The 21,522-nt window shown below is 42.5% G+C and overlaps 1 protein-coding gene across 3 annotated transcripts in view; it reads right to left on the reverse strand.

Moving 5' to 3' along the window:
* Nucleotides 1-1,114: 1,114 nt before the first annotated feature.
* LOC108704801 (6-phosphofructo-2-kinase/fructose-2,6-bisphosphatase) overlaps nt 1,115-21,522 on the reverse strand; it is a 32,628-nt gene continuing 12,220 nt past the window's right edge. For 2 of the 3 annotated variants that reach the window (XM_041573219.1, XM_041573218.1), the window contains exons 2-14: nt 19,692-19,817; nt 18,894-18,990; nt 18,473-18,539; nt 17,628-17,702; nt 15,818-15,874; nt 14,197-14,318; nt 6,433-6,640; nt 5,352-5,498; nt 4,535-4,639; nt 4,237-4,366; nt 4,074-4,136; nt 3,278-3,342; nt 1,115-1,759 (exon numbers count right to left, since the gene is read on the reverse strand). In XM_041573219.1, coding sequence (XP_041429153.1) covers nt 1,700-1,759; nt 3,278-3,342; nt 4,074-4,136; nt 4,237-4,366; nt 4,535-4,639; nt 5,352-5,498; nt 6,433-6,640; nt 14,197-14,318; nt 15,818-15,874; nt 17,628-17,702; nt 18,473-18,539; nt 18,894-18,990; nt 19,692-19,817 — 1,322 coding nt within the window. In that variant the 3' untranslated portion in view covers nt 1,115-1,699. The remainder of the gene's footprint in view (nt 1,760-3,277; nt 3,343-4,073; nt 4,137-4,236; nt 4,367-4,534; nt 4,640-5,351; nt 5,499-6,432; nt 6,641-14,196; nt 14,319-15,817; nt 15,875-17,627; nt 17,703-18,472; nt 18,540-18,893; nt 18,991-19,691; nt 19,818-21,522) is intronic. The other variant, XM_041573220.1, reaches the window with a different exon arrangement.

Consider the following 21,522-nt stretch of genomic DNA (forward strand, 5'->3'; position numbering starts at 1 on the left):
AGTTATTCACCAGCCTCAACACATTATGCCTTTGCTTCCAGATTCAGCAAAAAGACTCCAAATAGTGAACAATACAAAGATGCCCAGGAACAGACACTGGCCTCTGCCTAATGGAAGCTGAAGCATCAGCTCAGTACTTCTGCTCTGACAGCAGGAGGTCCGTGTATATGCTGTACAATATGGGAGGAAGAACAAGAGTCAACGATCATCATTTCATGGGCTGTTTATTTCAAGTGGTAACACATCTCCAGGAGATTTGGACTTTTTTTGTTCTACATTTTGTTACTGCTGCCCCCCTTAGTCAAAATTCACATTAAAGGGAACATTCTGTTGCATCACAAAAAGCTGTGGAACCCATCCACGCTCGGGTTATCTGTTGCTGTAGCGCAGACAGGCAATCTATTGGACATGGAGTAGTGTAGTTCAGTTTAAATGCCATATTGTTACTATTGCACTTAAAGGAGAATTAAAATCTAAAACGAATATGGCTAAAAATGGCATATTTTATATACTGAACTTATTGCACCAGCCTAAAGTTTCAGCTTGTCAATAGCAACAATGATCCAGGACTTCAAACTTGTCACAGGGGGTCACCATCTTGGAAAGTGTCTGTGACACTCACATGCTCAGTGGGCTCTGAGCAGCTGTTGAGAAGCTAAGCTTAGGGCTCGTCACTAATTATCCAGCAGAAAATGAGCTTCCCCTGTAATATAAGCTGATGCTATAGGGCTGATTATTAAATTCTGATGCTAATTGCACTGGTTTCTGTGCTGCCATGTAGTAATTATCTGTATTAATTACTAATCAGCCTTATATTGTGACATTTCTATTCTATGTGTACTGTATATTGTGAGTGGGTCCTTAAGCTCAGTAAGTGACAGCAGCACAGAGCATGTGCAGTGAATCAGCAGAAAAGAAGATGGGGAGCTACTGGGGCATCTTCGGAGACACAGATCTTTACTGCTAAAGGGCTGTGGTTGCCTTGGGCTGGTACAGAAGCACAAAACATCATGTACAACATTTCTATCTACTGCTTAGGCTTTAGTTCTCCTTTAAGCGCTGCAGAAAATCACAACTGGCTCAGAGTATGGCCTTGTCATGTTGGGAAGAAAAGTTTCAATAAAATACAATTCTTTGCAAAAATCCCTTTGTCCGGCTTTCCTTTCATAGCACCTACCGCTTCCTTTCCACAGGGCCCACCCATTCATATTCTAGCAGCACAACTCCTGCTCAAGTTATGGATCATTTGCGCCCTGCACCCTCCTAAAAAGGAGGCGACTAAAAGTACCACAGGGACACTAACATCTGACTGTCCTCCAGATACCAGAGTTTATAAAATTATATTTTAAAAAAAGAAAAAAGTCAATAAACATGAATAAAATGATCACCAGACCCAAGTACTAAATATACAGACAAATCACTAAGCTAGGCCTGAGTTATCTACTCTTAAGCTACCTCCATCACAATGTTCCTGGGGCTCTGCATTTACAGGTTATAGTAGCCAGGGGACAAGAGTTCCATGTTTACTAAAAGCAAAATAATGAACCCCACTGGCCATTCCTTCCCTTGTACAGCCTTACTTCATGGCTCATCATCCACCCAATGGCATGACCCCCCCCCCAACTTAAATTCATTCTGATTGGAGCAATTGGAAAACAGAAATTAAAAATATTTAAAAAAAAAAAAAAAAACGTTTCCTTTAAAAATGTTCAGGTACAGTGTCCAAAGCTTCCACTGGGTCACGGGAAACTTCTACATTCTGAAACAGAGCAGACATCGGCAGTTACAGTCACTCTTTCAAAGTAAACGAGCCAATTCATTAATTAACTACATATCAGCTTTCCACACTTTCAATTCAATGGGACAAACACATGCAGAGGAGTGGGGAACGTCTTACACCTCGTGGTTACCATCATACTAAAATACCAATCATATTAGAAAATACAGGTATGGGACCGGTTATCCAGAATGCTCGGGACCTGGGGTTTTCCGGATAACGGATCTTTCTGTAATTTGGATCTTGGTACCTTAGACACCCATGAAGATTCGGGGAGATTTAGTCGCCCGGCAACAAATCGCCTCATCTACGGGCGACAGAACTCCCCGAAAAGCGTTCCCGTTGGCTAGAATCTAAATCGATAGCGGGATGGCACTCTGAGCACTTCGTTTTCTGAAGTTGCCCGAAGTTTCCTTGTGGGGCAACTTTTTGGCGACTTTGGAAAACCATGTGCTCAGAGTGCCTTCCCGTTGGCGACTTACATTCTAGCCGAAGGGAAGGCAGTTCGGGGAGATTAGTTGCCCGAAGAAGAGGCGATGTGTCGCCGGGCGACTAAATCTCCCGAATCTTCGCGTGTGTCTCTGCCCTAAAGTCTACTAGAAAAACTTTATATAAACCTAATAGCCTGGTTTTGTTTCCAATAAGGATTAATAATATCTTAGTTGGGATCAAGTACAAGCTACTGTTTTATTATTACACATTATTTTAAAAATTTGGATTATTTGGATAAAATGGAGTCTATGGGAGATCTGAATTACAGAAAGGCCTTCTTTCCTAGACTCCATTTTATCCAAATAATATCCACATTTTTAAAAAGGATTTCCTTTTTCTCTGTAATAATAAAAAACAGTCCCTTGTACTTGATCCCAACTATGATATAAATAAATAATCGATTGTGTTTATTTAATGATTAAATGATTTTCTAGTAGACAAGGTATGAAGATCCAAAATCCGTTATCCAGAAAACCCCAGGTCCCAAGCATTCTGGATAACAGGTCCCAAACCTGTATGATGTAATTTGCAACTGGTTTTCATTTTTTTTTTTTTATTACTGGTTTTTGAGTTATTTAGCTTTTTAGTCAGCATCTGTCCAGTTTGCAATTTCAGCAATTGGGTTGCTAGGGGCCATATTACCCTAGCAACTAAGCATTGAGTTGAATAAAAACTGGAATATGAATAGGAGAGGCTTAATAGAAAGAGGAGTAATAAAAAGTAGCAATAGCAATACATGTGTAGCCTTATAGAGCATTTGTTTTAGATGGTGTCAGTGACCCCTGTTTAAAAGCTGGAGAGAGTCACAAGAAAAAGGCAAATTTTTAAAAAAAAAAAAAAACCTATAAAAAAAGAATAATGATAACCAATTGAAAAGTTGTTTAGAACTGGGCATTCTATAACATATGAAAAAATTAACTGAAAGGTGAACCACTCCTTTAAACTACATAAAGTTAATAACGTGGCACAATAATAGTGTGTGGTCTCCACAAAGAACTCTCCACTTACAGATGGCTTTTCCCTGTGTGTGTTCACTGCCTCTACATTCAGATAGATGGACTCTACTTTACAACCTGATAAAAAAAAAAAAAAAAAATAGTAATAGTTACTCCCGTCCTCATAGCAACACAAAACCTGGAAGAAAGAGTGCACTGCTACAACAGCACCATGAGAAGCCTCACTAGTGGCATCATGGCAGTTCCCCTTTATTAAAGAAATTGTATAAAAATAAAAACTGGGTAAATAGGCTGTGCAAAATAAAAAATGTTTTCAATATAGTTAGTTAGCCAAAAATGTAATGTATAAAGGCTGGAGTGACTGGATGTGTTACATAATAGCCAGAACACTACTTCCTGCTTTGCAGCTCTCTTGGTTTTCACTGATTGGTTACCAGGCAGTAACCAATCATTGACTTGAGGGGGAGCCACATAGGTCATATCTGTTGCTTTTGAATCTGAGCTGAATGCGGAGGATCAATTGCGGGTCACATCTACATTTCTTATATTATGTAATATTGTCTATATTTTACTTCTTTTAAAGTTCCGGGTAGGGTAGTGGATCATAGTGGGAAAATATGCGGGTTGCAGTTCAGGGAGCGGGCTGGGGGGTTCGGGACTGGTCCGGGTCATAGAAATTGGTTCCACGCAGGACTCTTACCCTCTACACCCCACTTGGAATAAAAAAGCTCAGATTTATTACCAGGTACCACTTTTGGTACAAATAAGTGCAGTATGGGGCACTGTGTGGGACTAATTGTAAAGGATGCTTCTCTAGCCATTTTGGATGGTTAACTGGAAACACTCACCATATGCCACAGGGGTTAGTTTAAGCACCGTGTGGAGGGGGCATTTCAGGTACGGAAGTTCCTCTGGAGGTGTGGGAGGAATAATAAGAAAGGGGAAAAAAACAGATTAGATAAGAAACTGACGTTTATCTGTTGTATTTCATGCAATTTCGGGTCTGGTTACCTGCGCTCTTATCCAGGAAGTAGGCCAGCAGGCAGCGCATGACCGCTTGGTGACAGATGACCAGCACATTCTCTTGCCGTTCCAGCTCCATTATGACTGGTTCCAGCCTCTGTACAAGGTCCTCATAGGACTGCGGGAGAGGCAATAAAAACCGTAATGAGAACACGGCTCATATCAGCTGGATCTGCCAGAACAACCGGACCCCTATAAATCATATGCCCAACAACTCCCCACCAAGCTGAAAATCACTTGGGCGACAAAATGCCCTGAACGATCCAGCCTGCCATTACCCACTCACCTCTCCTTTGGGGTATCTGTAGCGATACTTGTCCTGGTCTCTCAGGGCAAACTCCTCTGGGAAGTTCTCTTGTATCTCCTCATATGTCAATTCCTCGCACACCCCCTGCCAGTGAGACACAAACAGCCATTAAAGAGATGGTTCACCTTTAAGTTAACTTTTAGTATGTTCTAGAACGAAAAGTTGCTTAGAATTGTCCAACTGGTCTTCATTATTTATTTAAGTTTTTTTTTTTTTTTTTTAATTTTTTGCCTTTTTCTTCTGACTCTTTGGGATGTACAAATGTATAGTTATTGCTTCTTTCTATTCAGGCCTCACCTATTCCAGTCTATTATTCATATTAATGCACGGTTGCTAGGGGAATTGGAAACTGAAAACTGGAGAGATGCTGGATAAAAAAGTAAATAACTCAAAGACCACAAATAAAACAAAAACGAACTGCAGATTGTCTCATCAATCTCTCTCTACATCATAAAGTTAAGGTGTAGCTTAATAAAGGATTGCTCACATATATGAAAACAGGGAAATATATGTAGTTCTACATGTAGCCACGTTTTCCTCGGTCACTGAGCTGGTAAAACCTTACTGGTACTTTCTAATGCCATTACTTTGGACTGGAAGTAGCATTAGAGGAGACAAATGAAGAACCCAGAAATCCTCTGCCATAGTCTGTAACATGGATGTCAAAACCAAACTCATCAGCTGAATTCCAATCACAAATACTTTTCATAGGATGCCAAGAGTTGTAGATGAACAACCAAAGGCCCACAGAATGCCCGGTCTGTATATCAGCAGCTCCAGCTGTTTCCCTACTTACAGCATCAATCTCATTCAGAGCTTTCCACTGCTCGTAGGGAACCCCTAGGGCTTCGGCCGTCTGGATGGTGCGTTTCATGTGACTTGTCCACACCTTAAGGTCAGTAATTTGCTGCGACTTCACAAAGTTGCCCAGGGCGTGTGCAAACTATTCAAAAGAGCAAAGTGTCAAGGGAAGGAAATTGAGTAATGTGCTGCACATTCACTGGGATGGGACAGCCATCTAACAACAATAAACAGCATGGAATCTGCAGGTAAGAGGGGGAGCAGTCAGAGAGCAGAAAATATGCAGAGCAGTCAGAGCAGGTAATCTGCAGGGAAGAGGGGAGCAGTAAGAGAGCAGGGAATCTGCAGAGAAGAGTGGGAGCAGTCAGAGAGCAGGGAATCTGCAGAGAAGAGTGGGAGCAGTCAGAGAGCAGGGAATCTGCAGAGAAGAGTGGGAGCAGTCAGAGCAGGGAATCTGCAGAGAAGAGTGGGAGCAGTCAGAGCAGGGAATCTGCAGAGAAGAGAGGAGCAGTCAGAGCAGGGAATCTGCAGGGAAGAGGGGAGCAGTCAGAGCAGGGAATAGAGGAGCAGTCAGAGCAGGGAATCTGGCAGGGGAAGAGGGGAGCAGTCAGAGCAGGGAATCTGCAGGGAAGAGGGGAGCAGTCAGAGCAGGGAATAGAGGAGCAGTCAGAGCAGGGAATCTGCAGGGAAGAGGGGAGCAGTCAGAGCAGGGAATCTGCAGGGAAGAGGGGAGCAGTCAGAGCAGGGAATCTGCAGGGAAGAGGGGAGCAGTCAGAGCAGGGAATCTGCAGGGAAGAGGGGAGCAGTCAGAGAGCAGGGAACCTGCAGGGAAGAGGGGAGAAGTCAGAGAGCAGGAAATCTGCAGGAAAGAGGGGAGCAGTCACAGCAGGGAACCTGCAGGGAAGAGGGGAGCAGTCAGAGAGCAGGGAATCTGCAGGGAAGAGGGGAGCAGTCAGAGCAGGGAATCTGCAGGGAAGAGGGGGTGCAGTCAGAGCGCAGGGAGTCTGCAGGGGAAGAAAAGAGCTGATTTTGGGGAGTAGGTGTCCCTGTGGATAGACAGGAATGTGACATCTAACCTGTTTTCCTCGTGTGGACAGCCCTGAATCACCACCGATTCGCCCCGAAAGGTTAAGCTCGCTCTCCCCATGTCGGGAAAGATAGATGGAACGGGGGGTGACGTGGATATTCATTAGGTAGTATACTGCACGGCTCTGTATGTGATCTTGAACCTTGTTCACCAGGTACCGACTCCCAACATTAAAGATTTTAATGTAGGACAGGGAGCTGGAGAAGGAAACAAGTCATTAAATAAAAAAATATGCTTGTAATGCAATTGCTGTTGAAAGTAGTATCTATTTGGCTAAAGTATTTATATTGTACAATGCTGGTTCTGACTCCTGACATCACCAGTGTCTGTTCTGCTCCTGGCCTTCTATTGTAAGGCTACTGTACAAACCATCACTCTCACAGAACTTAACCTGTCTCTGTCCTGCTACAGTAGCACTACTGCAAATTCCTATCAAAGAATTACTTATAACATAAGCTGTGCCTGTCCTGTTACTGGCCCCCTGTTGCAAGGCTATTCTAAACAGGGCCAGCCTAAGTGTACAAAACAATTCAACACAGACAAAGTGAACAAATAAAATGTGCATGCTATGACATTACCCTAAACTCCCCAAATGTGCCCTCCTTTCCTCCCCTTTAAGTACAACTCCCTGCATGCTGCAAGAGCCTTACAGTCTCTGGGAGTTGGGTTAGAACAAGGGAAGGACTGCAGATTTCAAGGGATTTACAAGGGTTTGGTTCACCTTTACGTTAACTTTAAGTATGTAAAATGGGCAATTCTAAGCAACTTTTCAGCTGGTCTTGTTTATTTTTTATAGTTTATAATTTGCCTTCTTCTGACTATTTTCAGCTTTCAGATGGGGGTCACTGACTGCATCTAAAATTTGTAAGGCTACTTTTTATTACTCATCTTTGTATTCAGGCCTCCCCTATTCACATTCCCATCTCTTATTGAATTCGATGCATGGTTGCTAGGGTAATTTGCCTAGCAACCTGATATTGCAAACTGCAGAGCTGCTGAATAAAAAGCTAAATAACTAAAATACCACAAATAATAAAAAATGAAAACCAATTGCAAATTGTCTCAGAATATCTGCCTCTCCATTATACTAAAAGTGATGTCAAAGGTGAACAGTCCCTTTAATGATGAGGGTCATTGCATGTTGCAGTGTAGTTAATGCTGCAGGCCATGTGCGTAACATGAAACCAGCAGACACCCCATGAAGTAGCACAATTCGGCTGCACTGTGTTTGCATTCCAGTATAAACCAGTACAGGAGCCGGGGCTACAGTGGGAGGCAGGGACAGAATGTACAGAGCACATGGGGGAAGGCTTATAGCCCAACAGGCAAACACTCTGCAAAGGTCAGAGGGCAAGAGGGAGGGAGGGGTTGATGCAAGAACAGATGCACAGCAGTGATGGTTCTCTTCATATCTGCAGTATATCAGTTAGAGTGAGTGGCCACTGCCTGGGAAAGAAAGGCAAGCGGCCAGACATGGAAGCCACCAACCCCACTGCATAGAACAGGGCAATTTTGGGAGGGGGGGGGGATCTCCTTGGTGGGCCAATAGTGAATAAGTTTTGGTTGATACAGGTACGGGACCGGTTATCCAGAATTATCGGGACCAGGGTTTTTTCCGGATTTCAGATCTTTCCATAATTTGGATCTTGATATCTTTAGGGCAGAGACAGATGATAAATAAATCGGCTCTTCTTAGGGCGACTAATCTCCCCAAACTGCCTCCCCGCTGGCTAGAATCTAAATCGTCGGCTGGATGGCACTTGGATCACTTCGTTTTCCGCAGTCGGCGAGGAGACTTTGGAGATCTTTGTGGGCCGCAGGCAGACTACTGGGGGTTTAAAGGGTGGTTCAGGCCGACAATCTTTGTAGTTCAGGCTGACCTGCACGAGTTTTGGGCCAGCCCACACTTCACTAGTCTGTATATACCCGTATAATAGGGGCCATGTTTTGGGCCAGCCCACACTTTACTAGTCTGTATATACCCGTATAATAGGGGCCATGTTTTGGGCCAGCCCACACTTCACTAGTCTGTATATACCCGTATAATACACAAAAGCCATGAATATCTTGTAAATTATATCCTTATAAACGGTGAGTTCTGATGTCATCAATTATAAACGGTGAGTAGCGATGTCATTTCTGTCACATGACTCACTGAAACTTGTGTATTATAATAAATAAAGTACCCCCGTTTGCAAAATATGAGGATATTAGAAGTTACCTCGGAGTTCCATGACCTGTATAAAAACACTCGGCCTTGTGTTTTTATATGGTCATGAAACTCCTTGGTAACTTATAATATCCTTATATTTTACAAGAGGGGGGTACTTTATTCACTAATTTATATATAGTGGATAATGTACCCCCTACTGTAATTTATAAAGATATTATGACACCGAGGAGTTATGTGACCATAAAAAAGCACAAGGCCGAGTGCTTTTATACAGGTCACATAACTCTGAGGACTTCTGATATCTTTATAAATTTCAGTAGGGGGTACATTATAATTTTGTGTGAAATGTCGGGAGGGGGTGGGGTCGGTGTCCAATTTTGGTCGGCAGCATCCAAATCGGGGGCGGCTGTGTCAAATTTGGACATGCAGCGTCAAATTCGGACGTGTGGAGTCAAATTATGCGGCCGGGGACCCCTGTTATAAACGGCGTGTTCTGACGTCAGAACGCAACGTTTATAAGGATATAATTTACAGTCTGGTCCCATAGGGAAAAGATATACTGTATATACACACACACACAGTGTAAAGGTGGCCATAGATGCTCGAAACAAGCGGATCTCTCCCCGATATGACACATTGAAGTGGGCGATATCGGGCCGATCCGATCGTGGGCCTTAGGGCCCAATGATCGGATCAAAATGCTTTTGAAACGGGTGGTCGGATCATGGCACCGCATACACGCATAGATGCGGCCGCGATCCAGCAGGATTTTTTAACCTGCCCGATCGAGATCTCGATTGGGGAAGCCCATTGGATAGCCTAACACACAGGTTGATAAGCTGCCGACTCGGTCCGACTGCAGCTTTTATCGGCCTGTGTATAGGGGCTTATAGGTGTTTTGAGCAGGTTAATTGCCCAACCCTACCTCCGACTGAAGAGAAATCACAGAACTGCCAGTGGCAGTAGATAGCGGAGCAGGCGTGCACGGCTGTCAGTGTTTGCACTGGGAATTATATCCTAGAACCAGGATAATGGGCAGCCAGCCAGTACAGGATAGGAGCATTTTGTCTTGTGCTATTAGCCTAGGAAGAGCTAATATATGTTTGCCTTCATTCAGGCCCACAGGCCAGAGGGCAAGTAAACGAGAGGCAAATAAAGTCAGGACTGGGTGACTTCAATAACAAAGCCTGCACGTCTCTCTCTTACCTAAATGCAGTACCTGCTTTTAAAGCCTAATTATATACTAGCTCTAGAGCAGAGGTCATTTCAGGAGTCTGGGGTAGTAACAGCATAGCAACCAGCCTCAAATGCCACAGGGCCAATAAAAGCAAAATTCCAGCCAGATTAAGTCTTCAGAAATCCTGACAATTTTTCTGCCGCTGTTCATGGATGCCCTGCTTGCACACTCATATTGCTGAAAATGATTTAAAGGGGAACTATACCCAAGAGCGGCTTTTTTTGCCTAATGGAAAAAAAAATTACAGTTCTTAGCAGCAACTTTACAGCATATGCCAATTTAGAGATGTTTAGGGGTTTGAAAGTTATTTGTACATGTAATATGCTGTAAGAGTTCTTTGCACTGCTCATTCTAACTTATTGGGCCTCATTTATCAAAATCCAAATTTTTCGGAGTATTTAAATAAAAAAAGTCTGAATCCACGAAAGGACTTTATTATTAAAAAAAGCACAATTTAATCGGAATGGGGACAAACTTGATAAAAAACCCAAATTAACTTCCAAAAAGGATGGGGACCTCTTCCACTGACTTAGGGCTGTACTCACACAGACGCATGTAAGCGCCGAACGCAGGTTGGGACGCAGCATGTTGCATTTTTCCTGCGTTTGGCGCTTACATGCGTCTGTGTGAGTATAGCCCCATTGAAAAGAATTCAGCGCTTCTACTCCTGTGCTCCCCTGTGGCTGAATGCATAAAACCGGAGAACACAGTTTCAAGTGCCCGTGAGTAAGGGCCCTTATTTACAACCTCGTTAGGTCTGAGATGGTAGATTTTCGGATTCAGACTTTTTGCAGCAATGGGCTTTAATAAATCCTGAAAAATTCAAGGTTTTTTTCCCCCACAAAAAATTTGGATTAAAAAAAAACAAAAACAAAAAAAAACCTAGAAGTTTTTAAGATTCCGACCTTAATAAATAACCCCCGTCGTGTATCAGAAGTTCAACTGTTGCAGGAGTCAGAATCACAGAACAGTAAGCTTTAAACACAATAACAACATGATCATCACCGCCACCGTATAGGTTACATTTATGGACCTGTATTGGAAAGTGGATAAGAATGATTTCAGAAAGCATTTGGGTGGAGTTCCCCTTTAATCCTAAACGTAATCGCTGCTAGAACAGGTGATAAGTGGCCTGAGCAGCATGTTATTGAAGACAGTTTGTTTTTCAGCAGGGAGAACCTGTTGTTTAACTTGTCCTTTGAACTGGAGCTGTTAAATGAGAACCCAAAAACAATGCCACGTACCTTAAAGGGATATCAGCACACGGCTGCCTGCAACCAACTACAATGAGGGGCTTTAACCGTTCACTGCCATGCATGCTAATTACCCTCTGGTTGATCAGCAGATTGTGCCCCCAGGGGAGTGACTGCTTACACATTTACCAGGGATTTGTTCATTAATCCCAATTTATGTTCATTGTTTTCTATGGGGCAAGCCACATGGACCACAAACTGAAGCACAGATTGCCCCCACTATTATTGTAAAGCATTGCTACTTGTTCCAAGTCCCCGTGTGCCATTGCCCCTAACTGTGGCCAATTGATCAGAGCGAGTAGTGAGTTGCACAGCACAAACAATAACACAGTACACAAAAATAATCGCAAAAAAATAAATAAAAAATAAGCAGACAAATCGAAATCAAAGCAGGGATTAGGCAGTCGGAACTGTTGAATTAGATATTAAGTCCCAGCATGCTCAGCCAGCCACATGCTGGAGCTACAAGAAGAGGCAATGTGCTGTTTGTGGGTAAAAGTGCAAGGACAAACAGAGAGAAACTTACAAGTGGTGCTGCAGCCTGTAACGCTAGGAGTGTCCCTCTGTAGAGCCATGCACAGACTGAGGGAAGGAAGGGTTTGTTTTGTTTTTGAAATGTGAGTGGGAGGAACCCAGGGCTCCACCCCCTGCTCCTATCAAGTAACTCAGGCAACCAGTGGCCACAGGCAACTGGCCCTCAATCTGGACTCCCAGTCACCCTCGTAAAGCAAAGGGGTGGGAAATGGCTTAACACTGCTTATAAACAGAGCCACGTCATTATAGGGAGATGTGAGCTGTGTGCCATAAAACGCTTAAAATTGCCCTGTGTTTCTCAGTACAGGTATAGGATCAGTTATCTGGAAAGCCGTTATCCAGAAAGCTCGAATTACAGAAAGGCCGACTCCATTTTATCCAAATAATCCAAATTTTAAAAAATGATTTCCTTTTTCTCTGTAATAATAAAACAGAACCTTTACTTGATCCCAACTAAGATATAATTAATCCTTATTGGAGGAAAATCCAGCCTATTGGGTTTATTTCATGTTTACAGGATTCTCTAGTAGATTTAAGGTATGAAGATCCAAATTACGGAAAGATCAGTTATTTGTAAAACCCCAGGTCCCGAGCATTCTGCATAACAGGTCCCATACCTGTAGTAGCTTTATGCAGAGGAAAAGGATATAAACTCCACTGCCGCTCAGACAATTGGGGCTTGTGTAGTAAGGCAAGGTGCTGTCAGGAGAAGGGGCAGTAACAGGTAAATAGTGTGGATTAGAAGGAAATAAACTCACCTTTACATTAACTTTTCGTATGATGCAGAGAGTGGTATTCTGAGACAGTCTGCAATTGGTCTTCTTGTTTTCATTATTTATGAGTTTTGGGTTACTTAGCTTTTTATTCAGCAGCTCTTCAGTTAGCAAGTTGCTGCCTCCTTTTGTTGTTGCTGCAATACAACTCCCAGCATGCTATCTGGCAGCCTTTTAGGTTTTGAAAAACTATCAATGAGCCTAGTTAGAAAGCTAGGAATTTTCCATTGGTCTTTTGAATTACTTGCTTTCCTCTTCAGACTCTTTCCAGCTTTCATATGGGGGTCACTGACCCAGCAGCCAAAAAAAAAGAATATTGCTCTGTGAGGCTACAATTGTATTGTTACTGTTACTTTTCATTACTTATCCTTCTATTTAGGCCCTCCTCTATTCATAAACCTTTTTCTATTATAAACCACTGCCTGATACTACTAGGTTAAATTGGACCCTGGAAACCAGAGAGCTGCCCAACAAAAAGCAAGATGATTCAAAAACTGCAAATACAAAGTGAAAACCAGTTGCAAAATGGTCTCAGAATTGCATTCTCTACTAGAACATGCTTAAAATTAATTCAAAGGTGAACGACCCCTCTCCAGTTTTTTCAGCTTTCTGGTTGCTAGGGTTCAAATTACCCTAGCAATCATGCATTGACTTGAATAAGAGGCTGAAATATGAATAGGAGAGGCCTGAATAGAAAGCCGAGTAATACAAAGTAGCAATAACCGTACATTTGTAACCTTACAGAGCATTTGTGTTTTAGATGGGGTCAGTGACCCCCATTTGAAATCTCGAAAGAATCAGAAGAACAAGGCAAATACTTAAAAACGATAAAAATAAATAAATAATGAAGACCAATTGAAAAGTTATTTAGAATTGGCCATTCTATAACGTAATAAAAGTTAACTTAACCCCTTTAACATAACTTGCATAGAAGCTTACGTAACTTGCGTATCAAGCAAAGACAGTGCAGAGACAGGGGTAAATTCTGCTAACCACCAATGAATGGCAGATGGGTCACTAGGGTGCTCCTCAGCAGTCACATGGTTGTGTTACAGGGGTCACTAGGGTGCTCCTCAGCACTCACATGGTTGTGTTACAGGGGTCACTAGGGTGCTCCTCAGCAGTGACATGGTTTAAACTCAATGACACACTGATTTTTGGCATCACATAATGGTCACAAATATACTATTATCCTATTATACTTCTTCTAGCTGTACAAAAGGAGTGACACAAGCCTACGCTAGGAAACCAGGGAATGTCCTACTCTAGATGTTCTCTTCTCTCTCCAGAAGCAGCACAAGTAATAGGAAAAGGTGGTTTTGGCCACTCTAGACTCACCCCCTGTATGCTCAAATTAGTGCAGCTCCATTATGGTGAACCGGGTGCTCGGCCACCAGCGTTCCCACTGTAATCAGATTTGCAAAAGGATGGAAAGGTGGCACTCCGGTTAAAAAGAAGAAGGTGGTTATTGCAACAGGTCACCAACCAACATCACCTGACGCGTTTCGGGAGCAACTCCCTTAATCATAGCTAAGGGAGTTCCTCCCGAAACGCGTCAGGTGTTGTTGGTTTGTGACCTGTTGCAATAAACCACCTTCTTCTTTTTCCACCTTTCCATCCTTTTGCAAATGAATAATACATATGGCAAGCTCTTCTTTTGTATAAAAACATCTATACAAACATTATGGCATGGTATGACTTTGAAGAGAATGACCATTCATGTCCCCTTTCATCGCAGTGTAATTTATTGCCACCCACCCATTGGCTGAGGCTTGTTTGTTACCTATCTAAGTCGTCATGCAGGGGCTGATAATACATGCTATAGCAGTCAATTCGCTTTAGGAAATCTTCCACCACTTTCTCCCTGTCACAGTCCTTGTAATCCGGGCTGGAGAGCTTCACTTCCTGGAACAAAGAAGGATAGGAGGGTGTAAGACACAGACTTCCAGAATGGTTGTCCTGTGTCATAGTCCATACTCGATCATCATCATCATCATGTGTTTATAAAGCACCAATAATTTACTTTCAACCTTACATTAATTTACATCAATGAGGGGTCTTACTGATGTACAAAATAGCCATCCAGGTGTCCAGTTCAGAGGTTGGTTATCCTGGTGTCATAGTAAAGGCTTGAAAAATGGCTGTCCTGTGTCATGGTACAATCTTTATAATCATCATGTATTTATATAGCACCAACACTTTATGCAGCACTTTACATTAATGTATATCAAAGAGGGGTCTTACTGATGTACAAAATAGCCATCCAGGTGTCAATGTTCAGACTTTAAACATGGCCCTCGTAGTGAGTTTAACCTGCTGGTCTTGGCTTAGGTCAAACTCATGTTCCTCAAGTTCCATTTAAACATTAACCCTCCCCAACAATAAAATGTAAGAGTTGGAGTTCATTTCAGGGAAATAATTCCTCCCTTTTCGACATGAACTCATGCATTTGGGATTATTTTAAAAAGGTGAATAAACACAGACAGAAACATGAATGGTTCCTGGGTGTCAGAGGCAAACTATCATGGTGTCCTCTGCTATGTCTGTGTAAAATAAAAGCTATATGTATATCTGGCAGTTGTGATGTGGTATATGCATCTTTTCTATATAAGCCCAACTGAATGAGTTCATGTCAAAAAGGAGGGGGGGGTTTCCTTTAAACCCTAAAAATTAATATGTTTAAAAATGCCATATTTTATATAGTGTACTTTTTGCACCAGCATAAAGTTTCAGCTTGTCAATAGCAGCAATGATCCAGGACTTCAAACTTGTCACAGGGGGTCACCATCTTGGAAAGTGTCTGTGACACTCACATGCTCAGTGGGCTCTGAGCAGCTGTTGAGAAGCTAAGCTTAGGGCTCGTCACTAATTATCCAGCAGAAAATGAGCTTCCCCTGTAATATAAGCTGATGCTACAGGTTTGCTGATTATTAAATTCTGATGCTAATTGCACTGGTTTCTGTGCTGCCATGTAGTAATTATCTGTATTAATTACTAATAAGCCTTATATTGTTACATTTCTATTCTATGTGTACTGTATATTGTGAGTGAGTCCCTAAGCTCAGTAAGTGACAGCAGCATAGAGCATGTGCAGTAAATCAGCAGAAAAGAAGATGGGGAGCTACTGGGGCATCTTCAGAGACACAGATCTTTACTGCTAAAGGTCTGTGGTTGCCTTGGGCTGGTACAGAAGCACAAAACATAATGTACAACATTTCTAGCTACTTCTTTAGTTAGGCTTTAGTTCTTCTTTAAGGCAGGAGAACTACATGTTTGCTATTCCACTGCTAAATCAACCGTGACTAACTTGGATACAACCCCTATCATTCAAAGCCAGCAGTGAAGGGACTTCCCCGACTTCTAGGCACAGAGGTTATGTACCCAGACCCTGTCCCCGTGCTTACCATGATATTTTCAGCAATTATATCAGGGTCATCACAAATTGATTCGATAAAAAATGCCTTTGGAAATAAAGAATAAAAAGTCATATTACTTAATAGAACAGAAATCACAATACAAGTTTAGCTACACTAATTCCAATCACACTATATTGCTCATGGGGTTTTGGGTGGTGTCACATATGTATCCAGTGAACGGAATAATGAAGTCCTCTCTCGTAAAGGGTAGTGTGCTTGCTCAGAATAGGACTGTCCTGGGGACTTTAATTCCAGCAAAGTAGTTCCCAGAATTAACAACAGACCACTATTGGGGTGTTGTATTGGATGTTTAAAGACACAGTCAACGTTAGCTGAATGAATAGGGCTTGTGTTAAACATAATTTTTGCCTTTTGTTTTAATTACAAAATATCTATGCTACTTGCTATTTCTAGTAACAAACCGGATTCACTTTAGTACTTCCTGTCTCATAGGTCTTCATAGGAGCGAATAAAACCATTCCACTTAGAAGCCCCTAATGATGAGCTGCTAAAAGGCTGCTGCTTAGAGAAGGGAGGGGTTGGTTTGTTTAGGGATCTTACAGACAAGCGTTTTTACCTGCACTCCCCTGCGTTCCGGTTTCATGCGTTCAGCTGCAGGGGAGCACAGGAGTAGACACACTGAATTCTTTTCAATGGGGCTGTACTCATATAGACACATGTAAGCGCCGGATGCAGGTAACCTGCGTTCGGCGCTTTCATGTGTCTGTGTGAGTACAGCCACATTGAAAATAATTCAGTGCATCTAATCCTGCGCTCTCCTGCGACTGAACGCATGAAACCAGAGCGCAGGGGAGCGCAGGTAAAAACGCTCGTCTGTAAGAGCCCTTAAAGTCCATTCTGAACAAATTGCCATGTTCATAAAGGGCAAGATCAGTGAAAAGAGCCCAGCTTACAAATAAATACTTTATAATGGCAAATAACAGGCAAATGTGGAGTTTTTAAAATTTAAAACAATAGACAAGATGTACGTTTAAACACAAAGTCCTATTTAATCTGCTAATATACAAGGGGCAAATAAGAAAGCGCATTAATGTCCCAGGGCCCATTGGCAGGGCAAACTTGTCTGCCTACAGCCAAAAAAAGTCCAGCTGTGCACCCCTCATTGGAGCAGGGTTAATTATTAGAGGGGATGCAGGGGTTATTAAAAGGATCTGGACTTTAAGGGCTCTTACTGACGAGCAGTTGTAGCTGCGCTCCCCTGCATTACGTTTTTCTGCGTTCAGCCGCAGGGGAGCGCAGGAATAGACGCATTAAGTTTTTTCCAATGGGGCTGTACTCACACAGGCGTGTGTAGGCGGCGAACGCAGGTTGAGACGCTACATTTTTCCTGCGTTTGGCGCCTACACGCGCAGCTACAACCGCTCGTCAGTAAGAGCCCTAAAATGACTGAAAGTACAATTCCTCTAGTCGTTGAGGGACATGGGTGGATAGAAGAAGTGGTGGTGATGATAGGTGAGGATAGATGGTGGAAACAAAATCGCTTAGTTATGCCACTAAATGTGGCCACTCGTGGGGGTCACATTAGGCAGAACACAAGGCAATGTTAATCCATGAAATCAGGAAGGCAAGTTGGCATTTGCTATTGTGTGGGCTTTTTGTTGGAACGAAAATGATGCAAAGCGCAGCAAAGTCTGCTCCTCAAAACTGCAACATTGTTCTGTATTATTCAAAATAATAGGAATAATAAAAACAGGGTATTATTTTGTTAAGGGCCTCATACAAAACCTGCCAAGCATAGGCTAGAACTTCCTAAACCAAGAAGCCATCCATGCTGTACCTTGAATACTCGCTCCTTGGCAAACTGGAGGATCAGGGACCGCCGCTCCCTCGTGGTATTTGTAGCATCAAACACCTACAAGCAACAACAGATGCTTTTTAGGATGAGTCAAATTTTTGGTCCTGCAGATGTTGATGAACAGCAGGGGATGCTGAGGGTTGCAGTTGAACACTAAGTACACACAGTTTAGAGAAATGGCTTGTCTTATGTTGATTAGGATTGTTGCCAACTTCAAGACACACATCAGGTATTTTCCAACCAAATGGTTTGTGAAAATTGCACAGGTACGTGACGACATGCATGGCTGGTGCAGGTACATGGAGCTGATTTCGGAACCAAAATGCACTTGTGAGTTTCAGCGCCGAAATCTGCTCCGTGTGCCTGAAACTGGGCAGGCACAGGGAAAGGCTGATGCCTGTGTGTTTATCAGTCTCCTCTGGCATTTGCCTTAACAAAGTTAAATATTACATGGGGTTTAACAGCCAATTAGCCTTTGTTGTAAGAGTACCTGGGGCATCAAATAAACCTTCAACCCAAATCTATTCCTAAACGACCTTCTGAGCTTACAGAGGTATCTAGGAGAGCAAACAGGCACTTTGCTATATGCATTCTCTGTAAACAACATCGCCCTTTAAGGTTAATGGTGTTATGTACGTTTCAGCTGCTGCTATGACAATGGCGACTGCTACAAACACATATTCACTAATTATCATTATTCTAAGCACACATGCTCAGAAATTAGTTGTTTAAATTTTAAAAAATAATAATATAAACATAAATGATTATTGTTCCGTCTCTCTTAAAAATGAACGCAGTTGCCTACACAGACCCTACCAGGCCCTTACCGCCACCTGGCCCTCTTCTTGTGTTAGATATTTGTCAGCGTCCCTCAAGGCACTGAGTGCACACTGTCTGCAAAGGAAAAGGGCACAGTCATGATTTCATGGAGATGTATATTTCCTTAGCCTGGATATTCTGTCTCTCCCAGCTCTGTAGATTAATCTTTAAGCCCATTGATTTTTCCATGCCTCTGGGAGACTGCCCTTCCCTGTATCATGCCCTGATATCTTTAATACTGTTAGAAAGGGCTGCTATGCATTGGGGCTGAAACAAAAATACATGGAAGGGGATTTAGCTTACTTGCTCCCATGTCCCTTTAAGTAGGGGTCTAGTCAGTGTTACAATGAGCAGGTTGAATGCTACATAAGCTCTTTCACATGATGTACAGCACAGGATAGGAAATGCATAACAAAACAACAAACTCACTTCCGTATCTTCATTGCTTCCTGGTTGTCCGGGTGAAAAAACTCATAGTTCTTGTAGGTCTGCACAGCTTCACGGCGATACTGCCCCACATTAAATACTGGAAGACAAGAGACAATAAATAATTTGCTGGTGGCCAGAGCAGGAATCAATATCAGGACATAAAATATTGAGAGCTAGTGTCATTTGCTGCAGCAGCCATTCATTACAGGCCATCAAACGATCTTGATGATGAAGTCCATATCAACAAATCTGATGTTTACTTTCTTTATGAGAACTGCAGTAAAGCAATTAGCTACTATAATTGTTCTCTGGTTGCTTCTTCCCCCCATTACCACTTAAAGATGGCCATACCCAGGTCAGAAAACCACTCAACTGGACCCAGCAGCCCATTAACTTGGGTATGAGGCCTTTCTGATGTTCTACCCAACCGACGTCTGGATAGATATCTATAGGGCAAGTTAGATCTTGTCGGACAAGGAGCTTATCTTGTTGATGTGGGCCTCTCCCGATGGTCACCATAGGCCGGCACTGTAATTTGACAATTAGTTTGTTACTTTGCCAAACAAGTTGATCTTCCAGTGTATGCCTAGCTCAACTCAACTCAACTGATGGTTCATCTACAGCCTCCATTACAAGCTTGTAGGGAAAAAAATGGGAAAGTTCCATTTCCATCAACAATACTGAAGTTCTCTGTTAGAATACCACCTGTAGTCTCCTGCTAAAGCTCATTAAATTTCCCACTGCCATTATATAGCTTTATTAGAAAATATGGAAAGCTTGGGAGTGAAAAGCACCAACCTTTTGTTGGGATCCCGATCCAGTTGAGGTAGCGGGTGAGTTTCTTGGAAATGTAAGTCTTTCCACGAGCAGGAAGTCCAACCATGATGATCATGGTAGGAGAATTGGTGAACTGAGGTATGGAGGCTGTACAGAGGGAATAGAGAGAAGGTTATAGGATATATCACACTGAGGACCAATCCAATCATGGAGCCTTATTTATTAGGACGAAGAACAATGTCCTTTGAATTCAACCATTCCAAATCCAGAGGAAGGGAAAGACAAAGCAGAGTTGTACTGACTTGTAGCCAGTTCATACTCAAAGGAAAGGAAAAATCCTCCCAAACCTGAAAATGGTAATTGCATTACACGCTGGATCAGTTACTTATGATTGTTTGCTAAATCACAATTATCTACTGCAAGAGTGCCCTCCGGTGTATCAGGAATGGCACGCTTGTTGAGACTTAGTAGCATGTTTCCAATATGGAAGATGTGCTCAAGCTGTATGCAAGTCCTACTAAGCATATATGGGTTTTTAAATTCATAACTATCCAAAATTGAGTCCTTTAAAATATAAAGTAGCATATTCAGTACATAGGAAGCAACTATGCTGTTGCAGAATGCTTGGTGCAGAATCATGGCGTCTTTGTGATTCCCAAAGCTAGGATTTTTTCTGCAGACAAATTGTTCTGGCCAAATGACCTTTGTGTTATTTTTTTGTCCCCATTTCTGGCTAAATATACAAAGGGCGTTTGAGATCTACAGATAATGTGATAACTGCGCCAGGATCGCTCTGTGCCACCCAAGCAATAGCCTGCCAGCCAGACTGTCCCATTTAGATTTCTGTACTCGATCTGCTTCTTGGATCTGTGCCTGCCTTAACTCCTGTTCTGCCAAACCATCTGGCTATTATTTTGTTCCTACAGAAAACGCCAGTGGCTAAGTGGATCAGTCTGTGCTGCTTGATTCCTGAAACAGTAACTGTATCCCGTATCGAGAAACTGGCACATGCATATGGGTACACTGTGTGGGAGCACATATATAAAAAAAAACAGTGATATCATCAGGTTAATGCCAGCATTTTAGCTTAAATTGTATCCCAAAACACTGATTTTCTGCTCCGAGCAAGGGAAATGAATTAATGATCGCATTTTACTGCCTGGCTTACATATTTATACACTTATATAAAGGATAATCAGAGTGCTGTACTGTGTGTATAGTAGCTGCTATATGTGTGTGTGTGTGTATAATAGCTCTTGCTTCCTCAGCAATGGCATTCTCCAGAGACAACTAGAAACATCATTGTCTGTACTGCCAGTGCTGCCCCATAACTGGTTAGGGCAGCACTTGTCAAACTTTTTCAATTCAAGCCCCCCATAGGGTCCAATCTTTGGCCAGGGCTCCCTCTTAAGGGCCCTCTTGAATGTCCAAAACTTTGGTCAGGGACCTTCTTAGCTCAAGAAATATACAAATTGCCCCAAATTTCACCCTAATTGACCTTCAAGCTGGGCTTTCATGTGTATTTTGAAGAGCAAATAGTCAATCTACCGAAATATCACCCTAAATGGCCTTCAGGCTGAGCCCCCACTACCGCTACTCCAAGCCCCCCAAGGAGGCAAACCTTACACCTTAGAAACCACTGGTCTGCGGTGGATGCGGTAACGACATGACAGCTCCCACTTTACTTTAAAAATGCAAATCTGCAAGAAAGACGGAAAGTTCTACCCACACGGTCTACAAAGCTTTTATATGTATATTTCATTGCAGTCAAAGGGTTACACAGACGGCACAATGACCCCTTATTATTTACAGCTTTCCCATGTCTTTCAGGAGCCGCTGCAGGTGCAAATTA

The sequence above is a fragment of the Xenopus laevis genome, chromosome 8L (genome assembly GCF_017654675.1).
Source record: "Xenopus laevis strain J_2021 chromosome 8L, Xenopus_laevis_v10.1, whole genome shotgun sequence".
NCBI lineage: Eukaryota > Metazoa > Chordata > Amphibia > Anura > Pipidae > Xenopus > Xenopus laevis.